We start from the raw sequence: 24,058 nt of genomic DNA, 5'->3' as shown, positions 1-24,058 counted from the left end.
ACACTGGATTATTACACAATTCGCAGTTTTTGCCACCGAAGCCGCTTCTGCATTCGCATTCGTACGACACATCAGTCTCAACACAAAATCCTCTGTTTTGACAAGGCGAAGATGGACATTGTGGTATTTCTAAACAAAAAGTGCGATTTAGAAAGCAAAAGTGACGCAAAACCAAATGATAAAATTTGAAATAGGTCTTACGAAATACAGTCAAAATAAATACGGTACCTGCAGGTATTAAGGGAACTCCTACAACTTATTTCGTACAACTGAAAAACTGATAACGAACGAACAGGTCGCGCAAACTTTGTTTGTCGTTGTGAGTACGTATCCTTTTTAGAAATCGGATAAAACCAGAACTTTTTTTCATATACTTACAAATTTATGCAGTCCAATACCTATATTATATTTATTTTTTTTCAGATATTTTATTTTCCACATTTACCAGACACATAAAAAAATGACACCACAATCAGCTATGCCAATTTCATGGCTTTGTGATTCATGTAAGAATAATTGACGAAGCGACAGTCCTTCTAACTCAGAATCAGTCAACCGATAATCTTAAAACGACAGGTCTACATATTTCACCCATGTGGCATTATCAGTCTCTCTGTAAAAAGAATCTTTTTTGTGTGTTGGTTTATTTACTTGATTTTGTTTTTTTACACATACACTTTGGTTTTGCAGAGCGACTGATGATGCCCACTTGAATAAAAAACACTTGCTTGTTGAAACCAATTTTTGGCATTAGAAAATGAATAGGGTTTAGGATAAAAGAAGTACACATTTAATTTTTCCGTGTAACATAAACAACGTATTGTTGACTTACTTGTTGTGCAGGTGGTTCCCGTAAATTGATCAAGGCATGTGCAAATGAATCCGTTTGCCTGTTCAATGCAAGTTCCGTTGTTGGCACACGGGTTGGAGAGACAGTAAACCAAATCTGCAAGAAGGTAAAAATTCATACTTAACCAACTAAGACTATTTCACCCAGTGAGACGAACGTTTATTTTCCGGTATTTTCACTCGAATCTTAAAATTTCTCCATCAAACAACAATCGTTGTTTTTGCTCCCAGTTTTATACTCACATATTTTGTGCATCATATACTTTAACGAAGTTTTAAAACGATTTGACCACATTACTCAACTGGCCGAATAATTACCCGTTTTTTTAATAGGTACATCAATCCGACGTAATATTAATACATACATTTATAACATGACCAAAACAATAGTAGGCTACAGTTTAAGCGAGCATTTACCAAATATAATTATCAACGCATTAGATACGTTTAACGTCAAACTTGCTGCACTGGCGTCCAAAACTTGATGCAATTTCTTTTAGACGTGGTCTGTCGTGTTAGAAAACTCACCAACTTCGCAAAACCTTCCGCCGTGTCGTTTGTCACACTCACACTGTTGTCCTTGCTCGCTATTTACGCAACTTTCACTGTGTCGACAAGGCGACGTTGTAAAGTTTTCAGCATCTGAATTTTTGATTTAATAATTTAAACTGGATCTGTATTTTCTAGGTGCCAAGTATGAAAAATATACTTTGATCACATAACTTCAACATAAAAAGGAAATCTTATTTACAGTCCTGCGGCTAGACTTTTAAAATCGTTTCTAAATGACGTCTGATGTATTTAAAGTTAAGGCCTATATCTAAGTGTAATTGTGTGTCGCTATGTGTTCTTTCATCAGGCGAAATCAACTCAACTATTTAGGGAGACATCACATAGAATCAGAAATATTTTGAGGAATATTAAACTTTTAAGATATTTAGAAATGTAACTTTAAGGATAAAAGTGATCTCAATGGCATATCGTGTACATTACCGGCCCCGCCCGAAGATCTATTTTGTTGACACCACGGGTAAGTTGCACATAACTTTCCTCGTATGCTTACCAAACGCAGCAATCCACTTCACTTTAAATACCGTCATTCCAGCTCCTCGTTTAAAGTTATCAATTCTTTCCACAACAAATGAAAAACCCCAGTCATGTATGGAATGAACACGGACTGCAAACGTATCGTGAAATGGCCCAATATTTATGAGTCTTAGCTTAATGTTTGTGGGTCTGACAACCAAACATCTGTCATATGTAACATTTTTTATCATTCCATTGGGCGCTGGTTTAATATGTGGTTTGTGGTTGATAATGGTCACTTGGCCTCGTAGTTCTAGAAACACAAAAATGTTAAATAAAAAAGGATCATACAGGCCTTTAACACAAACGGACAATCGGGGAAGTCAATTAATGCTTTATTTTCATTAAATTTTTATGTTTCTTAGTTTTTGTCAGAAGTCAAATAGCGCTAAAATGCTCCAGCTACAAAAGTATACATCAATGTAAATAAATAAAAATATCACTTACTTTCGGCTCTACATATTTGGCTACCGACAAACAAAGTTGTTACTATCAGAAAAACTAACTGAACAGAAGACATTTTAACTTCACAGCACATTACAGCAAACATTTCAGATAATGCCAACGGTCATTTTGCAAAGCAGGTTGCTTGTGGCGGAAGAAATCAAACCGTGATTGTTTGGCGGAAAGTGGTCACCAATCGATCAGCCTGTTTTTATCGCCCACTCGTTTGTACTTTCCACACCCCGTTTAATTAAAAAGTGGAAATCACCAGTGTAATGTATAATACTATCAAATTGTGGAAAGAATTTCCGAAGAAAAAGTTTTGTAATGTGAAATTTCTGCAAGTGCTACATATCGTAGGCAGCTTGGTAAACATTATCGAGGGTTGCGTGATTGTGTGAACAACAGTACTTTGTACAATTGAAAGAGTGTATAGTATACTGCAAAACAATTACAAAAAAACTCGATGGTGGACCCCCTACAAAAAGTGCCGAAGCAAAAATATCATCGTTTTATTGTATTTAATACTCTCAACTTAAAACACACAATTTTCCAAAAACAATTCCAGTAACGGTTTAACGTCTTTTAAAAAATATAACGTGGTGAACACATGTGTTCGTATATTTTTGTTCCATGCGGACGACTTGAAGCCAGTATAAAAGTCCAATGACACAAATGCAACGGATATTTGGAAACCGCAAAAGACGTCAGTCTGCTGAAGTGCGATTCTTATTGTAATCTGGTAGAGAAACGCCAAGTTGTGCCAGTGCAACTGCTAACAAATTATATATGTGTACAGATATTAAAAACCTATGGATGTTTAAACATAATTTTTTTTGCATTAATGTCCTGGGTAAACTATACAATGAAATCAGCCAGCAGTTCAATCGTTGCTAATGAAATGTTTCCTGATAGAACTTATGATGGAGAAGAAGCATCAGAAGGAACCAAATGAAAAAGCTGTGCACTCAGACTACTATAATAGTAAGTTTTGGGATATGTTTGTAAAGCAACTTAGAACTAACAATTGTTACGACAAACACTAATAAAATCTTCACAAAAAATAGAAATGACGTCATCGAAAAAATTTCTGTCTTTAAATTGAAGAAAATTTCCCACCTCACAACTTTTCCTGAGAAAGTTTTCTGCGTATTTTACTGAGCATGTCAAAATGTTAATTTTTATTAAAACAAATTTATACAAACTGATTCACAACACAGCAGTATAAAAGTGTAAAATGCAACAGTTTGTAATTTGTTCGTATGTCAAATCATGTATTTGTTTGTCAACTTTTTGACTTGAAGCCCTGATGGGAAACGGTAAATGTGTATACTGTGCTGTAGTAAGAACAAAAGTTTAATATATGGCCTCCTGGAGATAAACAGCGAACCTATTGGGTTTGCAAGAATAAAAACACTTCATTCCATCCAGTCTAAATTACGTGAAGTATTGTGTTGAAAAAAAAAAACGATGACTTAAAACGAGAATTAAAGTCGGTTAGGCTACTCTCAGACCCAATGCTGTGTGTGTGTATTGTTTGAAACATGGTTGTACTATTCCTGCTCCCTGTTGCTTACTAAATACCGCATGGTTTGTGAGATTTGACAATATAAGCCCCGACAAAGATAAACAAGACCAGATTGTAGTGTTAATTTAATTACAAACCCTTACCCCAATTCGCATAGCTTTAACCGACAGCGCGTTTAAAAGTCTGCACTACTACAATTTTCGCATGAAGTATCTTCATATCCATAAAACTGCTTATCATTTTACCTATGAATAGTCTCGTGTTAACCAACAAAAATTAGACTGGTATGTCTTATCAAACTCATATAGGCTTACAATATTTTACAAGTGTCCCTCTTCCTATGAATAAATGGGTCAATAAACTCGCGTTTTACACGACTTCCAATCATTGATATAATATGGGTGTTTTATTGTCAACACAGTAAATTTGATTATCAATGCGAAGAATACATTTTTTTGGCAAGTTAATGTTTAAAACAAAGTAGTCTTCGTAAAAGACAGTTGGTATGAAGAGACGACCGGTCAATAGTTGTGTGGTTCAGTGGACTTCCTCCAAAACTAAAATACAGAAAAGTCGTTTTTAGTTTTTACCACCTTACCAAAGTCAAAGTGCGTACGTATATGTGTCAATAATTTTTCAGGAAACTTTTTGGTGTTTTATGAATGTTATAAACTTATAACTTGGGTGTCTATTGTTATTATTTCTGAACTTACTAGTCTCACAACGTTCTCCAGTAAATCCGTCCAAGCAGTGACATTGTTGACCAATGCGAGTGTTGTGACAAAATCCACCATTCAAACAAACTTTATCATCGTACGAATCTGCATCTGTAAGATCAAATAAAAGCAACAGGTTTAAAACTTGGATTACTAGCGCTACATCGATCCTAAAAGCGATTTTTTCCCACATTTGATAAAGACATTAACCTAGATTGGCGTAAAGTTCTGCTTTTGTTTCTTAACCTTTTCCACTCGCACCATATCGAGTTACATTTGGTAATCGGTATGATTCACATATTTAAAGTGTAATAATGTACAGACTGAAGTACAGTGGTTCTCAACTCGTTTCAGGCCACGGACCACCCCAACATAAAGAATGTGGTCCAGTGCATTTTCGATATTAAGTAAAGTATTCATAAACAATCAGCAATTTGACTTAAAATATATTTATGTGAAAACAATTTTCAAGAAGTGCCAAATAATTCTTGACAGCTAACATTTAACCATATGCATTAATTGATCACCGAATAGAGTGGACTATTTAAAAAGTCATCATGGACTACTACTTGAGAACCACTGGTTAGTTCGTCACCCCAAGACAAAAATATCCAACCAAAATATGCGATCCATTTCATGTAGGTATCGCGCCTGTTCCAAACACCGATTCCAATAGGTTCCACAATCTCAACAGTAAATCCCCATTTCGAAATCTCTAGTTTGTGAACCGTCGGCGCTTTAGGTGACCAAGGAGTTAAACTTGTGGGAAATCTGACTCGAATTTTACTTGCGTTTTGAGCGTGACATTCGTCATATACCACATCAAATTGTTGACGGTCGGTGCAGAATATTTTATTCTTGACAGCAATTGAACCGTTGATCTTTTCTTCAAAAGACAACATCCATATTACGATTAATTGCACAATATTTTATTAACTAAGTAACCTGTATCTTTTGATGTTTATGACAAGATGTAAGTACGAAACAATCCATGCGTTTTACAACGTTTAGGAAACATAAACGTTTATGAAAACATAAACGTCAGTTTATGAAACAACTGCTGCTTGGCGAAGATATAAAAAAGGTTGCAAACAAGAACATATGCACCATATGTCCATCATAGTACGCCAGGCCTATTAAAGGCGTAATACCGAATCAGCCGGCCACCAAGCATTCACCATATGGCTAGAAAAATCTAGCCTGCCGTGGGATTCGAACCCCTTTTCGGAACTTGCGCTCTACCAACTGAGCTACACAGGCTCAGTGGAGAAACCGCCGAAATTTGCATTACAGCACTGTTTTCTGCGCCGTATGCTGTACATCTTAGCTTCGCAGTAGGGGATCGCCAGATCGACCAGTAATCAGTTGAGACATAGATGCAAAGCTGGGATTAGCCCTGAAGATCACGGCACACTCATACAGAAGCTCAAGTAGGCTACGCCATCGACGCTTCAGGGCTGTTCCCTGCTAGTCATCTATGTTTAGCCTATATCTAGGCTTAGAGAATAGATTGGAATTAATTAAATACAGTCAACCCTAAGCTTCCTACAACCAAGTTAGATAACATTAAATATAAATATTCTTACTTGTTTGGCAGGTTGCTCCCACAAACCCTCCTTGACAATTGCATTTAAAGCCAGTATCTCCGGAATTTTGGCATGTTCCGCCATTTTGACAAAGTATAACATCGCACGAAATTTTAACTAGCAAATAAGGTAAGACATTTATGTTTTGAACAAAGAGTTTTTGCTGTTTTCCAGTGAGAGTGATTGATTGGACCCTTTGTCCACATAAAGTGTACCGATAGCAGTTTGGACAAAGTTCCTACATTTCTTCCAACAAAACTAAAACTTGAAAATGTACTTTATGTAATTTGTTTTATTCACTGTCTTTCTAGAACAACCTAACGTATCGCTTTTGCGTTTACACACCTAATCATTAAACCAGAACGACCGGTTGAAATGGTTTAATTTTACCCCCTAGAGATAGACAACATACGGCCCGCTTGTCGGATCCGGCACGTCAAGCAAAATCATCCAACCCGCTTCCCCCTTACAAAAGTTTCATGGGAAAATTTTACTTTATGCGTGGAACAAATCTTTTATTTACCACGCTTTATCTGTACGCGGATATATTCGTTCTTAATTACCGGGTATGAAACCGAATCATTTTTGGGAACCCATTTAGGCCCGAAACTTTGCCTACACATAGAAGCCTCTACGACAGTTGTTCCCTAACGGGAAGGAATTCACTTTAACTTGTACATGTGGTTTGTAAATGGACACATTAGGAGAAGAATTCGTCGATAAAGGTTGGAAACACTACTAAGTCAGACAACAACAAACACAATAGAAAATGACCTTAAACAAGACGTTTTAGGATTGTTGGGCATGAGGTCAGATCCAGCAATTAGCTACCTAATTTTTTTAATACTGCCACAGTGTGTGAAGTCAGGCCCGAAACAAACCCGTTTTTTAGAACATTAGCCCGACCCGATTTACAACCCTGAAATGGTAAGTCTTCGCCTGACAAAGAACTACATACTCGTGATTATAAGTAGCCTAACTCTGTTATAACTTGGTCTCAAGTGCTTTAAGTGTCCCAAAGAAATGCATTAAAATGGCTGACCGTCTCGCGTTAGGTTTTTCTATTTTTCCAATATAAGTGTTTATAATCAATTACTCGTTCCTTTTTTGCGCTGATGCCAAAATGTAGCCTAATGATGAGAAAACCTGATCAAAAGCCAAATTTTAAAGGCTTAAAACCATAATAAAACCGCGGAAGTGAAAAGCTATTCCGACATGGCTATTCTCGGTGCAAAAAGTTCGCGACCACTGTCCTATATGGTCTGTCTAATTCTTTACAACAAGCAAATGCTTCGCAAGCGTGTGACGATAGAATTAACGCTTTGAATAGGATTTCAGGGAATATTTTAAACAAGCTGAATGCTAAACACTAGTGTTTGACACCTACCATTTTCACAGAACTGTCCGTAAAATCCTTCATGGCACTCACAAATCTGTTTGCGCTCTTCGACTGTACACCTTCCTCCGTTTTTGCATGGATTATCACTAAAGTTCTTGTTTTCTGTAAAAAAAAACACGCCATTACAGTACATATAAGCCATCCTTGTGTTCGAAAGTCGAACATATATGGTTAGGTTTGACTTTTAGTCTGATACTCCCAACAAACCGCAGTGCCATTCGATGGCTACACTTGCCAGTACGCATATGTCTTGTCACCAGCTGCACTGTTAAAAGGCTTGTCTGCAAATTACTCATTATTTTTGGCTTGATGCTTTATAGTGACACTTGGATCCTAATCCGTATAATTCACTTGTTTCTTCCAGTTTTTATACCAATTACACAAAGTCTACAGACGTAAATCCGAATGTATAAACGGCTCGGTCGTTAGTTCGATAGAAGCAGGTCCGCAAAATATGACCCGACTTAAACCGTTTTTTTTTTTCAAGTCGAAAAGTACTCACTTTATGTGGGGTAACATAAACGTTAAGTTACTTTGGGTAATCCTATATTGAGTCTGTGTTGCACATTAAAATTCACACATACTTACTAAATAGTGCTTTGTACAGTATTATCCAATCCCCTGGACTAGCTGCATAAGCGTAGACAGTGAATCCATATTTGCCATAGTTGGATACAGCGGTGACAGGGTGTAATGTTTGGTTGCTATCATACAGTTTAACCTCATACCCTGACGGCATTTCGTTGAAGCAGGTAGTGAATAGAATGTCTTCGCTAATGTATCCCGCGTTACGGGGCCTGTACGTAAAAGTCCTGGACTCACTGTATGCATCTGTATAAAATGGTTGGATTTTAATCTTAATATGATGCAGCCGTTTGTTGTTTTTCAAAATACTGTCTTTATCAGTTTACAATATGCAGAAAAGAAAAAACATGCACTTTCAATAGTCGGTTTAGTCGACGATAAATAGTTTAAAATTCTGCTATTTTATAGCAAAAACCAGTCAAGTTGTGTTTGGAAATCCTTCTGATGTGGCCCTCACGAAAAATAAAGCATGTCGTTTTTATACGTCTATTTGGGCCGTTATTTTCACCATTTTGCTTGAAATCATTTTATATTATAGTTTAGGTTATACTCGTTTAGCTTAATGAATTTGTATATTCTATAGAATGGAAAATATAAAACAGTTGATTATTACATAATTCGCAGTTTTTGCCACCGAAGCCGCTTCTGCATTCGCATTCGTACGACACTTCAGTCTCAACACAAAATCCTCTGTTCTGACAAGGCGAAGATGGACATTGCGGTATTTCTAAATAAAAAGTGCGATTTAGAAAACAAAAGTGTCGCGAAACCAAGTTTAAAATAGGTCAAGTCGCCGCTGTTAGTAGCCTACGTATAAGTTTTTAAAATCGGATAAAATCAGAAACTTCCCATACGTTTAAAAATATAAGCAGTGAGCCTTGATACTTTCAGGCATCTTATTTGTCAACATTTACCAGACACATAAAATCCATTAAACCTTTTTCATGGCCTTCTGATTTATGTTGAAACTAATTCTTAGCTTTGGGAAAATGAACTGGGGTTTAGGATAAAAGTACAAAATTTATTTGTCCGTGTAACATAAACAACGTATTGTTGACTTACTTGTTGTGCAGGTGGTTCCCGTAAATTGATCAAGGCATGTGCAAATGAATCCGTTTGCTTGTTCAATACAAGTTCCGTTGTTAGCACAAGGGTTAGAGGGACAGTAAACCAAATCTGCAAAAGGGTTTAAAAAATACTAAGACTTCACCAACTAAGAATATTTTACTCAGTGACGCAACAAATATTAGATTCAGTGGAACATTGCCTCGAATCTTGAATTTTTTGCATTAAACAAAAGCGCTCACGGGTCCAATTTAGGTGGAAGCACCAACTGTTGTCTTATTTGCTCCTAGTTTTTTTTGCTTACTTATTTTGTGCATCTTCTACTTTGACGAAGTGTCGTAACGAATTTAGTGGTATCAGAACCAAACCATGCTCAATAGATTCACTATAGTAGGCCTACCATACGTCCTCTTTTTGGAGGACATGTCCTCCTTTTTTGACAAAAAGCAAGTTGTCCTCCAGGGACAATAAAAAATGCCCAAATGCTCTATTTTGAATTTTCTATATTTGCTAAATAGCTAAATAACAATTGTGCCTTTAAAAACGGCCAGAGTGTGAGTGGTGGTCATTGTTAATTGAAATTAACAATTTATAGTAATTTTTCATCCAAATTAGACCATAATAATTGACTGTGTAAAATTCGTCAAATATCTTGTGTTCTCATTTTCCTGGGCACAAAAGTAAGTGTTAATATTCTTTGTCGGAAATGTGCGTCCTCCTTTTTGGTGATGAAAATATGGTAGGCCTATACACTATAGTATTACTCAACTGACCGAACTATTCCCGTTTTATAGGTGCATGAATTCGACTTAATACATATGTTTATGGCATGACCGACAATTAACAGTGTCAGTGAGCAATATCCGAATATCATTATTTACGCTTCTGCACTGACATCTGAAACCTGTTTGAGTTTTATATTGCACGTGAAGGTTGTGTTCAAAAACTCACCAATTTCGCAATACCTTCCGCCGTGTCGTTTGTCACAATCACACTGTTGTCCTTGCTCGCTATTCACACAACTTTCACCGTGTCGACAAGGCGACGTTGTAAAGTTTTCAGCATCTGAAATTTTGATTTAAGAATTTAAACTGGATCTATATTTTTTAGGTTGCAAGTATGAAAAATATACTTTGATCACATAACTTCAACGTTCAAATGGAATCTTATTTACAGTCCAGCTGCGGGACTTTTAAAATCGTTCAAAAGTGACGCCTGATGTCTCAAGTTAAGGTCTATGTTATAGTGTATACACAATTATAATTGTGTCACTATGCATTCTTTCGCCAATCGAAACTATAACCCAACTGTTTGGGGAGACAGACTTGAAAATATTCTGAAGAATATTAAACTTTTAAGTTATTTAGAAATTTAACGTCAAGAGTAAAAGTGATCTCCAAGGCATATCGTGTACATTAACGGCCCCACCCAAAGATCTGTTTTGTTGACATCACTGCCACGGGTATAAGTTGCTATTAACTTTCCTTTTGTGCTTACCAAACGCAGCTATCCACTTCACTTTAAATATCGTGTATGCTTCTCCTCGTTTGTAGTTATCAATTCTTTCCACCACAAGTGAAAAACCCCAGTCATGTATGGAATGAACATGGACTGCAAACGAATCGTGAAAATGCCCCATACTTATCAGTTTTAGCCTGATGCTTCTGGCTCTGACAACCAAACATCTGTCATATGTAACATTTTTTATCATTCCATTGGGCGCTGGTTTAACATGTGGTTTGTGGTTGATAATGGTCGCTTGGCCTCGTAGTTCTAGAAACACAAAAATGTTGAATGAGCATTCGAATTATCAATTGTAAAACTAAAAAAGTATCATACGGGCCTTTAACACAAGCGGACAATCTGGGAAGTCAAATAATGCTTCATTTTCATATGGTATGTTTTACGTAGGCCTACACTGTTACAGCTAACTTTGAAGCACAAATTATTCACAAAAAATACACTTCCGTTACTTGAAACTGCTTTGAAATTATTATTCAGATGTTGAAATCATTATTTAGATGTTGAAATCATTATTTAGTTTCTGCCTGCATTCCGCTATCCGTTTTTGCTTTATACAATCCGAATACCCTATGTTGTGTAGGCTTAGGCGTTTAGTTTAGGTGTATTACTTCAAGGTATCGTTCGTCAGATAAATGGTCCTATAATGGATCAACGTTGCGTCACATGCTATCTCTGTAGTTCATTTGATGGGATAATGCATGTTTCGTTTAATTGCGTCGGGTGTGGTTTAATGTGTTGTCACCTTTTACATTAACACCTTGAAACGCTTCAAAAGATCTATATTATCATTCGGAGTTTTATTACTATGTTTCTTATTTTTTGTCAGAGGTCAGATAGTGCTAAAAATGCTTAACTACAAAAGTATACATCAATGTAAATAAATAAAAATATCACTTACTTTCGGCTCTACATATTTGGCTGCCGACAAACAAAGTTGTTACTATCAGAAAAACTAACTGAACAGTAGACATTTTAACTTCACAGTACATTAGGCCTACAGCAAACATTTCACATAATGCCAACGGTCATTTTGTAAAGCAGGTTGCTTGTGGCGGAAGAAATCAAACAACGACAACAAACGATCGGAAAGTGGTCGCCAATTGATCAGTCTGTTTTTATCGCCCAATTGTTTGTACTTTCCACACCGCGTTTATTTAAAATGTGGAAATCACCAGTGTAATGTATAATAACATCAAATTGTGGGAAGAATTTCCGAAGAAAAAGATTTGTTATGTGAAATTTCTGCAAGTGCTGCATATCGTAGACAGCTTGGGAGCATAGTCTTTAGGCATGTAAAGACCAAAGTATATATAAAACACAAGTAGTCCAACCCATCGTTACGCGATAGAGCCGCATGGATGCCGGGAAAAGCACATAAATTGTCTGATTTTTACCAACTGGTGGGCTTTAACGCGAATTTGATGGGCCAAATCGAATAAAATGTTTGGGTTCTAACATTTGAGCATGATAATGCTCACTGAACGCAAATATTTAAAGTTTACATAAAAATTAAGCGGCCAAATTTACATGAAAAACAGCAATTTAGCTTTTAATATTGCGTTGAAATGTTAGAACCCGAAATTTTCATTCAATTTGGCGAATCAAATTCAGGTCTAAGCTCTCCAGTTTGTAAAAATCAGACGATTTATGTGTTATTTTTCTTTCCGTGCTGTGTCATTTTGGACACAAAATGGCTCCATAGGCTTTATTGCATAACAATAGGTTGGACAACTTGCATTTTATTTAGACTTTGGTAAAAACTATGGTGGGAATGAGATACTACAAAACAATTGTAAAATACACGATGATGGATCCCCTACTTTACTGCAAAAAGTGCATTTTTACAGATGAACAAAAGCAAAAATATTGTCGTTTTATTGTATTTAATACTTGGAACTTAAAAAAAAACAATGCCAGCAAACGTTTAACGTCTTTCAAAAAATTGTATTCGTATATTTTAGTTTCATGCGGGAGATTTTAAGCTTGTACTAAAGTCCAATGACACAAATGCAACTTCTACGGATCTTTGGAAACCGCAAGAGTAAAATTGTTAGCCTGCTAAAAGACGATTTGTTATTGCAATCTGCCACTGATAGAGAAACGCCAAGTTGTGACAGTGCAACTACTAAAAAAAATATTATCTATGTGTACAGATTTTGAAAACGTATTAATGTTTAAACCTAAATTTTTGGATTGATGTCCGGGGTAAACTATACAATGAAACCAGCCAGCAGTTCAATCGTTGCTGATGAAATGTTTCCTGATAGAACTTATGACGGAGATGAAGCATCCGTAGGAACCACTTCTGTGCAAATGATGGATATTGCTGCAAATGAAAAAGCTGTGCACTCAGACTACTATAATAGTAAGTTTTGAGAATTGTTTGTAAAACAACTTGACAATGAGGTCATCAAAAAAAGTTCTGTTTTTAATTTGAGGAAAGTTTTATACTCCATTTCCCACGCAAAATTTCTTCCTATCTTTTACCGAGTTTGCTTAAACAGTTATGTTATGGAGTTAGGCTGTACAGGCCCCAGAAATACACATTTTTCCACCATCTAACACAGGGGTGCACAACTTGCGGCAGTACTGCCACATGTGGCCACAGAGACGAGTTTGTGTGGCCATGAACATAATTATCAAAATATGTGTATTTTCAGCCATGGTATCTATTTTGATTTTCAAACTGCTCTTAAATAGATTTTGTGGAACTGGAAAGAGTATTACCAGCCTAGTAGCCATATGCGTCCGACTTTTTGTACGCTCATTGTGTGCAAATATGCAAAAAAAAAACAGATAACACAAGTGTCACAATATAAATTATGATGTCATGAACAGTTAAGACTGATCAGCTGAATCTGTGCATCAAGTTAGAAATTAATCTTGGCTATGGAGGTGACTTTAGATGGTATATATAGCCAATTTCTTTACATCAGTAATTTTGAAACAAAACCAAACAGTAGGCTGCCGCTGGTGAAATAGAGATCTGTGATGCAGCCATCATGGCGAAAAGGTTGTGCACCCCTGATCTAACGCATTAAAAAAACAAGCATTTTTTTGTTCTTGGGTACCCTGTCGAACACTGCTTTCGGGGCATTATTATGCAAGTTTAATGCTCAGGTCAGTTTGTACATACCTATGATTCACTACCGTACATTTCTTTCAGATTTTGATGATTTGTTTGATGATGAAGATTTAGACTAAACCTTATCACCATGTTGTTAAGGATTCTATCTGTACCAACAAATATTTATGTACATTGCCTCAAACACATCAGACATCACCAGACTGTTGCATCTGGTTTCACTAATGCTCAACATTTTGAAGAATTTAAAGTTCATCAACATGTTAAAGACACTTTAAGTGCAGTTGATGGTCATGACTTTGAATTTACAAGAGATAACCTGAATCGAGTAGTTGTTTACACTGATGGTTGTTGTTTAAATAATAATCTTGTCGTTGATCCCAGACGACAAGCTGGTATTGGAGTTTTCTGGGGCAAAAACCATCCTCTAAACATGGCTATCCTCATCAAAGAAAAGCATCTGACCTCAAATCGGTCAGAAATTTTAGCTGCACATACAGCTGTGGTCTTTGCAAAGCAACTAAACTTGCAAACATTGTGTCTACGTTCAGACTCGTTGTATGTTATCAACAGCTGCAATGAGCGGTTACTTAAATGGAAAACCAACACCTGGTTAACAAAGAAAGGTGTGAAAGTTAAGAATCTCGATCTGTGGAAATCATTTGCAGTAGATTTAAGGGCTGTATTTACAACATTTCAGAAAGTGGATGAAACTGATGAATGCCTAAAATGTGCTCATGACCTTGCAAATCTAGGCGCTAGAAAGTAATAAAATTGTTCAAATACATTGTGGCAGTTTGGTTGGTTTATTGTTACAAAGTATGGAAAGCAGTAAAAAAAAACAATTGACATTTCATTTTGTAATGATGAAATGTACTGGTTTTGTCTCCCTCAAAACTGGTGAAAGCGTTCTCAGTTTAACAGAACTGTCAAGGGCCATCTGCATCATCAAACTGCCCTTCCATATCACCATTAGTATCTGTTATTTGTAAGCCACCCACTCCGTTCGGAATACCTAGACAAATAAAGTTACTTTTTGTTTGTTTGCTTGTCTGTTTAAAATGTATGTTTTCATTTGTGCTCTATAAAAAAGTGATTACCATCTCCGTTGCTGGTGGGGGTTTGTTGTTGTGCAAGCATTGCTTCCAGTCTTTGCATGGTTGCAAGCCCTGTAAAAACACATAAAGAAACTATGTTTATTACTGCATATGATAGGTGCTGATTTTGTCCAATAGGATGACTAAGAACACGGTTTCTCAAGCTGTTGGTCACGGCCCAAATTGGGGTCGTTTTTTTCATGTCACAATAAATGCTGTATGTGTGTAAATTTATTGTACAAACATCATTCACGTGTATACGCTATACCCATCAAGGGGTCACATAGAAATTTCTTTTCACAATTGAGGTCGCAGAGCAAGAAAGTTTGAGAAGCCCTGACTTAAAACATATTGCTGTTGCACACTATAGCCTATTTTGAAAAGTTTGTATATTGGTACATATACATGACTATATTTATCAGTTGTAAAATTTTCATCTTCATGCATCAAACATTTCATGGTAAAAGTACAACAGTAGGGAAGAAAAACAAATATATATTAAAATGTGTTCCCTTCAGCAAGGGACCCATACTAGAAAAATAATTTAAAGATTTTTTTTTCGTGCATCACAAAGCTGTTTAGTGAAGACTGATTGATAACCCAACCTATAGGTCTTATTATCTACTTTCTTAAATGTATCTTCACCTTGTGGAGTCATGTGACTTAATCCCTCCTCTCCAGTGTAAAATCCCTCCCCAGCTGCACCATCTTCAAATTCCTCTGATTCTTCATCATTCTCCTCTTCACCACAGTAATCACTGTCCTCATCATCAGGATGCAGACACTGGCAATCACTCATAGCATCAAACATTTTGCCCACTAAAAAACAAAGGTGAATTTAACAGCAACTTATACCTTATGTATGTAGAATGTAGTGAGATGGTTAATTGCAATATTACATCGAGATGCTCTGCAAATTAGGGTGTGCAGACACTAGCTAAACGAAACAAGATATTATTGTCTGATAAATTTTTTTGAGCATCAAACACATTCTTTTATAGATGCAATGTTGAGGTATTTCTTGCTTTATATGGAAAACTATGTTAGTTAGTGAAAATGCCAAACTTACAATGGTTTTTGTCCTGTGGTATAAAGCGAATTTCAGAGATGTTTGTATCAGATTCAGAATTGCTGTCAGTATCCGCCGATTCAGTGCTGGTGCTAAGAATGCTTCTGTTGTACATAACATATAGACATTCCTCCGGAAATGCCTAGAAGAAAAGCAAATTTGACTTAGAAAACCTGTTCTTGTGTTCACAATAATTCAGCTGTTCAGGTTTTAACAGATAAGACCACTAACTACTAAATATTTTTTCTGTATTTAGCACACAGCCACACACAAACATTGTGCATGTGTTGTTTTAGTAATACACAGCTGTTTGTGGACAACATGTGCAACCAAATGTACCACATAAATACATACCTGGGTATCTTTTGAAATTGCATGAACTGCAATATCTGGGTACTGTAAACGAATACCATTTCCAGATTCATTCCTCCAAATTAACTCACTAAAAGCAATTAAGTATTTCAATTTAGCAGCAAACTAAATAGCTTGTAATCAGTATGCATGCATTACTATGATATACCTCTCAGCAACATACAAATCACCTTCTCCATAGCTGTCCTCGTTAACATTTGCTTTACATCTGTTTTCATGGTGTTGAATGCCAGCAATTGGGGCTTGGACCGCATACATGACCTTTTGCTTGATATTTTGAACTTTAAATGTTCTCAAAACCAGTTTTAAGTTCTCCAGAAAACAGTACACTACTCAAAAAGAAAGCAGCAATCTAAAAGAATTACAAACATGTGGTCTATTCGTTTTTTTTACGTCTTAGGTTTACTAACCTCAACTTGGGGCATTATTCGAGAGTTGTGACTCTCAACTTTAACACTTTATGCCCCCTTAGGCCTAATGTAACCTACTAAACCCGTGGCTCAATGTTTTTCAAGAAAAATGTAACATTTGGTGCATTTTGAAAACAAGACGGTAAAGTCACAGAGAACATGGGCTTACTAAACATTTTACCTACCATGGGTGGTATGGCCAAAACAACTTTCTGAAGTGATTTTTAAGTTTTAACTGTCTGTTCTGTGATCATCGTGTGACAGTAAACACAATCGTGGAATCATTCATGCGTACATAGGGACGCCACCGAAAAAAATAACGAATATGACAAATACATGTCCCATAAGGATACTGTATGTGCGAACAAATATGCGTATCAATCTAGTCAGTCATCTGCTAAGTTTTGGTATCATTTTCGTCTACTTCACAACTGAAAATGATTAATATTTCCAAATTTAATAAAGATCCTAGTAACTAGTTGGGAAAAACGCTTATCTCGCGGTAGGCTCGTCCGTCCATCAACTGTTCACCGATTTCAGTTTCGGCTTGGCGGCTTTCACGTTAAAACCAGAACGTGTTGCATGCCACGCCACACCCCTTCGCGGTCACGTGAATCATATCTATTCCACCTTGTCAATCGTTGCAACACATAATAGCACAAAAACATCCCTACAGACGAAAAACGGGAGCGTCTATTCAAAGAACCCCGCGTTGTAGGTCCAGACGTAAGCCCATTGTGCCGTTTTAGCTCTCGAGTCAACCACAACCTCGCAGCTACGGCAGACGTGGCATGAAAATAAATGCGCGCACGCTTCTTAAACCCAACACAACTACCTGCAACGGCCACCGGACAGGGATGCCCATCAAAAGGTTGACCTGAGAACCTCGGTGGATGCATCGGCCGAACGTAGGCGACCGCCTGCTAGCACGTCATTTTGTGTTTGTATTGGTTCGCACCAAACACTAAAAAATGAAATTTGGTCTGATTTGGCAAATGCATACTAATGAGAAACAAGGCGGGCGGTTTAGCCAGTCGAATCCAGCGACCAGTTGGTTTCAACGTTGCAGCAATCACCTGGCCCATTATAGGCCTATAGGTGTAGGTCACCCCACTTTGACTCTCTTGTGACTGCAAACTATTCCACCAGGTAGTGGTTTAGTATTGAAATATATTTACATAAACAGAAAACCCACAAACGAAAAATGAGAGCAACTATTAAAAAAAAATCCAAGTTTTCCAGCGACGTGGCATCAGGTGGTTAGGCCTACAGGTGAAAACATCGACCAACCCGCTGCGATCGCCTGCTAGCACGACATTTTGTGTTTGTGGGTCACCACAAACACTGGAAAATGGAGTCTGGCGTGGCAAAGACATCGTTTCCCTGGCACCTGTCACGCCGCCTGCTCCAGAACCGCGTTGTGGCAAGCAGGGCGAGCGACGGAGCGGGTCGATTCGCGCGACTAAGTTCCGTCCAGCAGTCTTGCGACGAGCGACCTGCTGACAGAGTGCGCGCTTTGGCTAGGCGGATTCCCGCGCCCAAGCAACCCTTCGCTCCATCCCGTGCCACAACTTGTTGTTGTTGTTCAGGTGACTAAGAACTGTTCAACCGCGTCTACGTTGCGATGACGTATTTGCATGAAAATGAGTACACCGAGAAGAAAACCACAAACAGAAAATTTCAACATATATTGAAATAGACCAAGTTTCAGGGCTAGAGTGAAGCTCGTTCTGGTTGTTTCGGCAATTCGGACGTCGCGGCTCGTCCCCAGCTCCGTCACAGGTGACGTCAGAGCTCGGGAATCGGCTTTACAGCCGGTTTCCCGAGCAACGACGGCATTCTGTTTCGGCAGCAAAAGGAAACAGTCGAGTTGGCTTCTGTTCGCAGCGCCGGCCTCTCGGCTTGCTCGAGAGGATCGGTGCTGGGCCTTGTGCTCGGCACCGCTCCTCTCTTGCAGCAGCAAGTCGAGGAGGTGTCTCTCGGCTTGCTCGAGACGATCGGTGCTGGGCCTTCTGCTCGGCACCGCTCCCCCCTCTTGCAGCATGTCAAGGCGTTGGCGTTGCGCCAAACCCACGTGCGCGTGGGGATTACTTACACGGTGCGAGAACGCTTTTTGTCTACTTGCTGCTGGCTACGACGAGGCGGCGACGATCCGGAAAAAAATCAAAAGTATTTTCGAGGTAGCGCGAATGATTAAGGTGACAAATTAAAAAAGAGCACAAGGCTCTTTTAACCAAGCCAGCCATCGCAGAAGCAAAAGCATCCCGCTAGGCGGCTTCCTGAGCAAGAGAGGGGAACAATACTGGAGCACGAAGCCCCAGCACTGCACCCTCTCTCGACCAAGAGGCTCGGAACTGGTCCGTAGCTTTTCGGGAGGCGATGGTACTTAAGCAACAAAAGCTTCCACGACACAGCAAAGCACCCGCTAGGCAGTGACGCGTTTAACTCGTTGCAGAAAGACTTCACCTCCCAAAGCTTACTGAAAAGGATAGATTGTCCCTTATTAATTTTCTCCAAAAAAACTTATGTTTGTGGTTCGTGGGAATGTGCTGCAATTGGTCGTACAAAAAACGTTTTCTCACGTGAGCAAATCCATGGAAACAATACTTCCAGCTTCGTGGCATTAGATTGTAACATTGCGACAGCATGTCGCAATTGCGCTGGCGAGCGCTCCCGCTTCCGCACCACAACTAGACATCGTCCCCGCACCTCCGTCCAGCTGGCATTGGTCTGTTCGTTTTGCGGCATCATCGGTTAAGACGATTTGGCACAAGAGCACAAGTCGCCACCAGCCTAGCCCAACGAACAGGCGCACTCCTCGGTGTCTAGGCTCGGGTTGAGCGGGAGAACACCGGTGGAAACCTCGGCCAAACGTTGGCGACCGCCTGCTTGCACGACATTTTGTGTTTATGGGTCACCACAAACACTGGAAAATGGAGTCTGGCGTGGCAAAGACTTCGTTTCCCTGGTACCTGTCACGCCGCCTGCTCCAGAACCGCGTTGTGGCAAGCAGGACGAGCGACGGAGCGGGTCGATTCGCGCGACTAAGTTCCGTCCAGCAGTCTTGCGACGAGCGACCTGCTGACAGAGTGCGCGCTTTGGCTAGGTGGATTCCCGCGTCCAAGCAACCACTCGCTCCATCCCGTGCCACAACTTGTTGTTGTTCACGTGACTAAGAACTGTTCAACTGTGTCTACGTTGCGATGACGTATTTGCATGAAAATGAGTACACCGAGAAGAAAACCACAAACAGAAAATTTCAACATCTATTGAAATAGGCCAAGTTTTAGGGCTATAGTGAAGCTCGTTCTGGTTGTTTCGGCAATTCGGACGTCGGCTCGTCCCCAGCTCCGTCGCAGGTGACGTCAGAGCTCGGGAATCGGCTTTACAGCCGGTTTCCCGAGCAACGACGGCATTCTGTTTCAGCAGCAAAGGGAACGAGTCAAGTTGGCTTCTGTTTGCAGCGCCGGCCTCTCGGCTTGCTCGAGAGGATCGGTGCTGGGCCTTGTGCTCGGCACCGCTCCTCTCTTGCAGCAGCAAGTCGAGGAGGTGTCTCTCGGCTTGCTCGAGACGATCGGTGCTGGGCCTTCTGCTCGGCACCGCTCCCCTCTTGCAGCATGTCAAGGCGTCGGCGTTGCGCCAAACCCACGTGCGCGTGGGGATTACTTACACGGTGCGAGAACGCTTTTTGTCTACTTGCTGCTGGCTACGACGAGGCGCGACGATCCGGAAAAAAATCAAAAGTATTTTCGAGGTAGCGCGAATGATTAAGGAGACAAATGAAAAAAGAGCATAAGGCTCTTTTTAACCAAGCCCACCCAAAGAAGCCAGCCATCGCAGAAGCAAAGGCATCCCGCTAGGCGGCTTCCTGAGCAAGAGAGGGGAACAATACTGGAGCACGAAGCCCCAGCACTGCACCCTCTCTCGACCAAGAGGAGCGGAGCTGGTCCGTAGCTTTTCGGGAGGCGATGGTACTTAAGCAACGAAAGCTTCCACGACACAGCAAAGCAATGGGCAAAGCACCCGCTAGGCAGTGACGCGTCTAACTCGTTGCAGAAAGACTTCACCTCGCAAAGCTTACTGAAAAGGATAGATTGCCCCTTTTTTAATTCTCCAAACAAACTTATGTTTGTGGTTCGTGGGAATGTGCTGCAATTGGTCGTACAAAAAACGTTTTCTCACGTGAGCAAATCCATGGAAACAATACTTCCAGCGTCGTGGCATTAGGTGGTAACATAGCAACAGCTGTTGCAATTGCGCTGGCGAGCGCTCCCGCTCCCGAACCACAACTAGACATCGTCCCCACACGACGACCGTCTAGCTGACCCTGGTCTGTTCGTTTTCCGGCATCATCGGTTAAGACGACTTGGCACACGAGCACAAGTCGCCACCAGCCTAGCCCAACGAACAGGCGCACTCCTCGATGTCTAGGCTCGGGTTGAGCGGGAGAACACCGGTGGGAACCTCGGCCAAACGTTGGCGACCGCCTGCTTGCACGACATTTTGTGTTTGTGGGTCACCACAGGCGGATTTGGCTAGGCGGATTCCCGCGCCCAAGCAACCACTCGCTCCATCCCGTGACACAACTTGTTGTTGTTCACGTGACTAAGAACTGTTCAACTGTGTCTACGTTGCGATGACGTATTTGCATGAAAATGAGTACATCGAGAAGAAAACCACAAACAGAAAATTTCAACATATATTGAAATAGACCAAGTTTTAGGGCTAGAGTGAAGCTCGTTCTGGTTGTTTCGGCAACTCGGACACCGACTCGTCCCCAGCTCCGTCACAGGTGACGTCAGAGCTCGGGAATCGGCTTTACAGCCGGTTTCCCGAGCAACGAAGGCATTCTGTTTCGGCAGCAAAGGGAAAGAGTCGAGTTGGCTTCTGTTTGCAACGCCGGCCTCTCGGCTTGCTCGAGACTATCGGTGCTGGGCCTTCTGCTCGGCACCGCTCCTCTCTTGCAGCAGCAAGTCGAGGAGGTGTCTCTCGGCTTTCTCGAGACTATCGGTGCTGGGTCTTCTGCTCGGCACCGCTCCCCCCTCTTGCAGCAAGTCAAGGCGTTGCGCCAAACCCACGTGCGCGTGGGGATTACTTGCACGGCGCGAGAACGCTTTTTGTTTTACTTGCTGCTGGCTGCACAACGAGGCGACGATCCGGAAAAAATCGAAAGTATTTGTAGCGCGAATGATTAAGGTGACAAATGCAAAAAGAGCGCAAGGCTCTTTTTAACCAAGCCCACCCAAAGAAGCCAGTCATCGCAGAAGCAAAAGCATCCCGCTAGGCGGCTTCCTGAGCAAGAGAGGGGAACAATACTGGAACACGAAGCCCCAGCACTGAACCCTCTCTCCGCCAAGAGGAGCGGAGTTGGTCCGTAGCTTTTCAGGAGGCGATGGTACTTAAGCAACGAAAGCTTCTACGACACAGCAAAGCAATGTGCAAAGCACCCGCTAGGCAGTGACGCGTCTAACTCGTTGCAGAAAGACTTCACCTCGCAAAGCTTACTGAAAAGGATAGATTGCCCCTTTTTTAATTCTCCAAACAAACTTATGTTTGTGGTTCGTGGGAATGTGCTGCAATTGGTCGTACAAAAAACGTTTTCTCACGTGATCAAATCCATGGAAACAATACTTCCAGCTTCGTGGCATTAGATTGTAACATTGCGACAGCATGTCGCAATTGCGCTGGCGAGCGCTCCCGCTTCCGCACCACAACTAGACATCGTCCCCGCACCTCCGTCCAGCTGGCATTGGTCTGTTCGTTTTGCGGCATCATCGGTTAAGACGATTTGGCACAAGAGCACAAGTCGCCACCAGCCTAGCCCAACGAACAGGCGCACTCCTCGGTGTCTAGGCTCGGGTTGAGCGGGAGAACACCGGTGGAAACCTCGGCCAAACGTTGGCGACCGCCTGCTTGCACGACATTTTGTGTTTATGGGTCACCACAAACACTGGAAAATGGAGTCTGGCGTGGCAAAGACTTCGTTTCCCTGGTACCTGTCACGCCGCCTGCTCCAGAACCGCGTTGTGGCAAGCAGGACGAGCGACGGAGCGGGTCGATTCGCGCGACTAAGTTCCGTCCAGCAGTCTTGCGACGAGCGACCTGCTGACAGAGTGCGCGCTTTGGCTAGGCGGATTCCCGCGCCCAAGCAACCACTCGCTCCATCCCGTGCCACAACTTGTTGTTGTTCACGTGACTAAGAACTATTCATTCGTGTCTACGTTGCGATGACGTATTTGTATGAAAATGAGTACATCGAGAAGAAAACCACAAACAGAAAATTTCAACATCTATTGAAATAGGCCAAGTTTTAGGGCTAGAGTGAAGCTCGTTCTGGTTGTTTCGGCAATTCGGACGTCGGCTCGTCCCCAGCTCCGTCGCAGGTGACGTCAGAGCTCGGGAATCGGCTTTACAGCCGGTTTCCCGAGCAACGACGGCATTCTGTTTCAGCAGCAAAGGGAACGAGTCAAGTTGGCTTCTGTTTGCAGCGCCGGCCTCTCGGCTTGCTCGAGAGGATCGGTGCTGGGCCTTGTGCTCGGCACCGCTCCTCTCTTGCAGCAGCAAGTCGAGGAGGTGTCTCTCGGCTTGCTCGAGACGATCGGTGCTGGGCCTTCTGCTCGGCACCGCTCCCCTCTTGCAGCATGTCAAGGCGTCGGCGTTGCGCCAAACCCACGTGCGCGTGGGCGGTGCGAGAACGCTTTTTGTCTACTTGCTGCTGGGCTAACGACGAGGCGGCGACGATCCGGAAAAAAATCTAAAGTATTTTCGAGGTAGCGCGAATGATTAAGGAGACAAATGAAAAAAGAGCACAAGGCTCTTTTTAACCAAGCCCACCCAAAGAAGCCAGCCATCGCAGAAGCAAAAGCATCCCGCTAGGCGGCTTCCTGAGCAAGAGAGGGGAACAATACTGGAGCACGAAGCCCCAGCACTGCACCCTCTCTCGACCAAGAGGAGCGGAGCTGGTCCGTAGCTTTTCGGGAGGCGATGGTACTTAAGCAACGAAAGCTTCCACGACACAGCAAAGCAATGTGCAAAGCACCCGCTAGGCAGTGACGCGTCTAACTCGTTGCAGAAAGACTTCACCTCGCAAAGCTTACTGAAAAGGATAGATTGCCCCTTTTTTAATTCTCCAAACAAACTTATGTTTGTGGTTCGTGGGAATGTGCTGCAATTGGTCGTACAAAAAACGTTTTCTCACGTGAGCAAATCCATGGAAACAATACTTCCAGCTTCGTGGTATTAG

The 24,058-nt window shown here is 41.0% G+C and overlaps 3 protein-coding genes across 4 annotated transcripts; 1 reads left to right on the top strand and 2 right to left on the bottom strand.

Annotated features, from left to right (window-relative positions):
* Nucleotides 1–5,138: 5,138 nt before the first annotated feature.
* Nucleotides 5,139–11,759, bottom strand: LOC145219822 (uncharacterized). The gene is made up of 9 exons (XM_080087128.1): nt 11,681–11,759; nt 10,756–11,031; nt 10,210–10,323; nt 9,256–9,369; nt 8,807–8,920; nt 8,197–8,439; nt 7,597–7,710; nt 6,210–6,326; nt 5,139–5,509 (listed from the first exon to the last, which is right to left on the bottom strand). Exons 1-9 carry the CDS (start codon nt 11,751–11,753, stop codon nt 5,139–5,141), a joined length of 1,536 nt encoding a protein of 511 aa, XP_079943254.1. The 5' UTR covers nt 11,754–11,759.
* A 1,104-nt stretch (nt 11,760–12,863) lies between these two features.
* On the top strand, nt 12,864–15,194 carry LOC145217437 (COP9 signalosome complex subunit 9-like). Of its 2 annotated transcripts, none has more exons than XM_080084701.1 (2): nt 12,864–13,147; nt 13,949–14,058. In XM_080084701.1, the coding sequence occupies exons 1-2, from the start codon at nt 12,979–12,981 to the stop codon at nt 13,984–13,986; spliced, it is 207 nt and encodes a 68-aa protein (XP_079940827.1). In that variant the 5' UTR covers nt 12,864–12,978; the 3' UTR covers nt 13,987–14,058. The 2 variants fall into 2 exon arrangements, with proteins under 2 accessions (XP_079940827.1, XP_079940826.1); XM_080084700.1 differs by having other exon boundaries at nt 13,080–13,147; nt 13,949–15,194.
* LOC145217436 (methylosome subunit pICln-like) lies at nt 14,655–16,838 on the bottom strand. The gene is made up of 7 exons (XM_080084699.1): nt 16,816–16,838; nt 16,554–16,757; nt 16,388–16,475; nt 16,034–16,175; nt 15,610–15,783; nt 14,968–15,036; nt 14,655–14,882 (listed from the first exon to the last, which is right to left on the bottom strand). The coding sequence occupies exons 2-7, from the start codon at nt 16,661–16,663 to the stop codon at nt 14,797–14,799; spliced, it is 669 nt and encodes a 222-aa protein (XP_079940825.1). The 5' UTR covers nt 16,664–16,757; nt 16,816–16,838; the 3' UTR covers nt 14,655–14,796.
* Nucleotides 16,839–24,058: the final 7,220 nt, after the last annotated feature.

The sequence above is a fragment of the Phallusia mammillata genome, chromosome 3 (assembly GCF_965637545.1).
Source record: "Phallusia mammillata chromosome 3, kaPhaMamm4.hap1.1, whole genome shotgun sequence".
In the NCBI taxonomy this organism is placed as follows: domain Eukaryota; kingdom Metazoa; phylum Chordata; class Ascidiacea; order Phlebobranchia; family Ascidiidae; genus Phallusia; species Phallusia mammillata.
Note: the sequence above shows the minus strand (reverse complement) of the source record. Positions and strands in the feature narration are given on the sequence as shown.

What these genes read in the sequence shown, in the direction of transcription:
- LOC145217436 (XM_080084699.1), bottom strand. Translation starts at nt 16,663, where the DNA reads ATGTATGCGGTCCAAGCCCCAATTGCTGGCATTCAACACCATGAAAAC. An exon ending in GATTTGTATGTTGCTGAGAG is followed by an intron (nt 16,476 to 16,553) that starts GTATATCATAGT and finishes AATTGCTTTTAG; the next exon opens with TGAGTTAATTTGGAGGAATG. An exon ending in CCCCACCAGCAACGGAGATG is followed by an intron (nt 14,883 to 14,967) that starts GTAATCACTTTT and finishes TTATTTGTCTAG; the next exon opens with GTATTCCGAACGGAGTGGGT.
- LOC145219822 (XM_080087128.1), bottom strand. Translation starts at nt 11,753, where the DNA reads ATGTCTACTGTTCAGTTAGTTTTTCTGATAGTAACAACTTTGTTTGTC. An exon ending in GGGAACCACCTGCACAACAA is followed by an intron (nt 8,921 to 9,255) that starts GTAAGTCAACAA and finishes CTTTTTATTTAG; the next exon opens with AAATACCGCAATGTCCATCT. An exon ending in GGGAGCAACCTGCCAAACAA is followed by an intron (nt 5,510 to 6,209) that starts GTAAGAATATTT and finishes TGTCTTTTGAAG; the next exon opens with AAAAGATCAACGGTTCAATT.
- LOC145217437 (XM_080084700.1), top strand. Translation starts at nt 13,998, where the DNA reads ATGTTGTTAAGGATTCTATCTGTACCAACAAATATTTATGTACATTGC.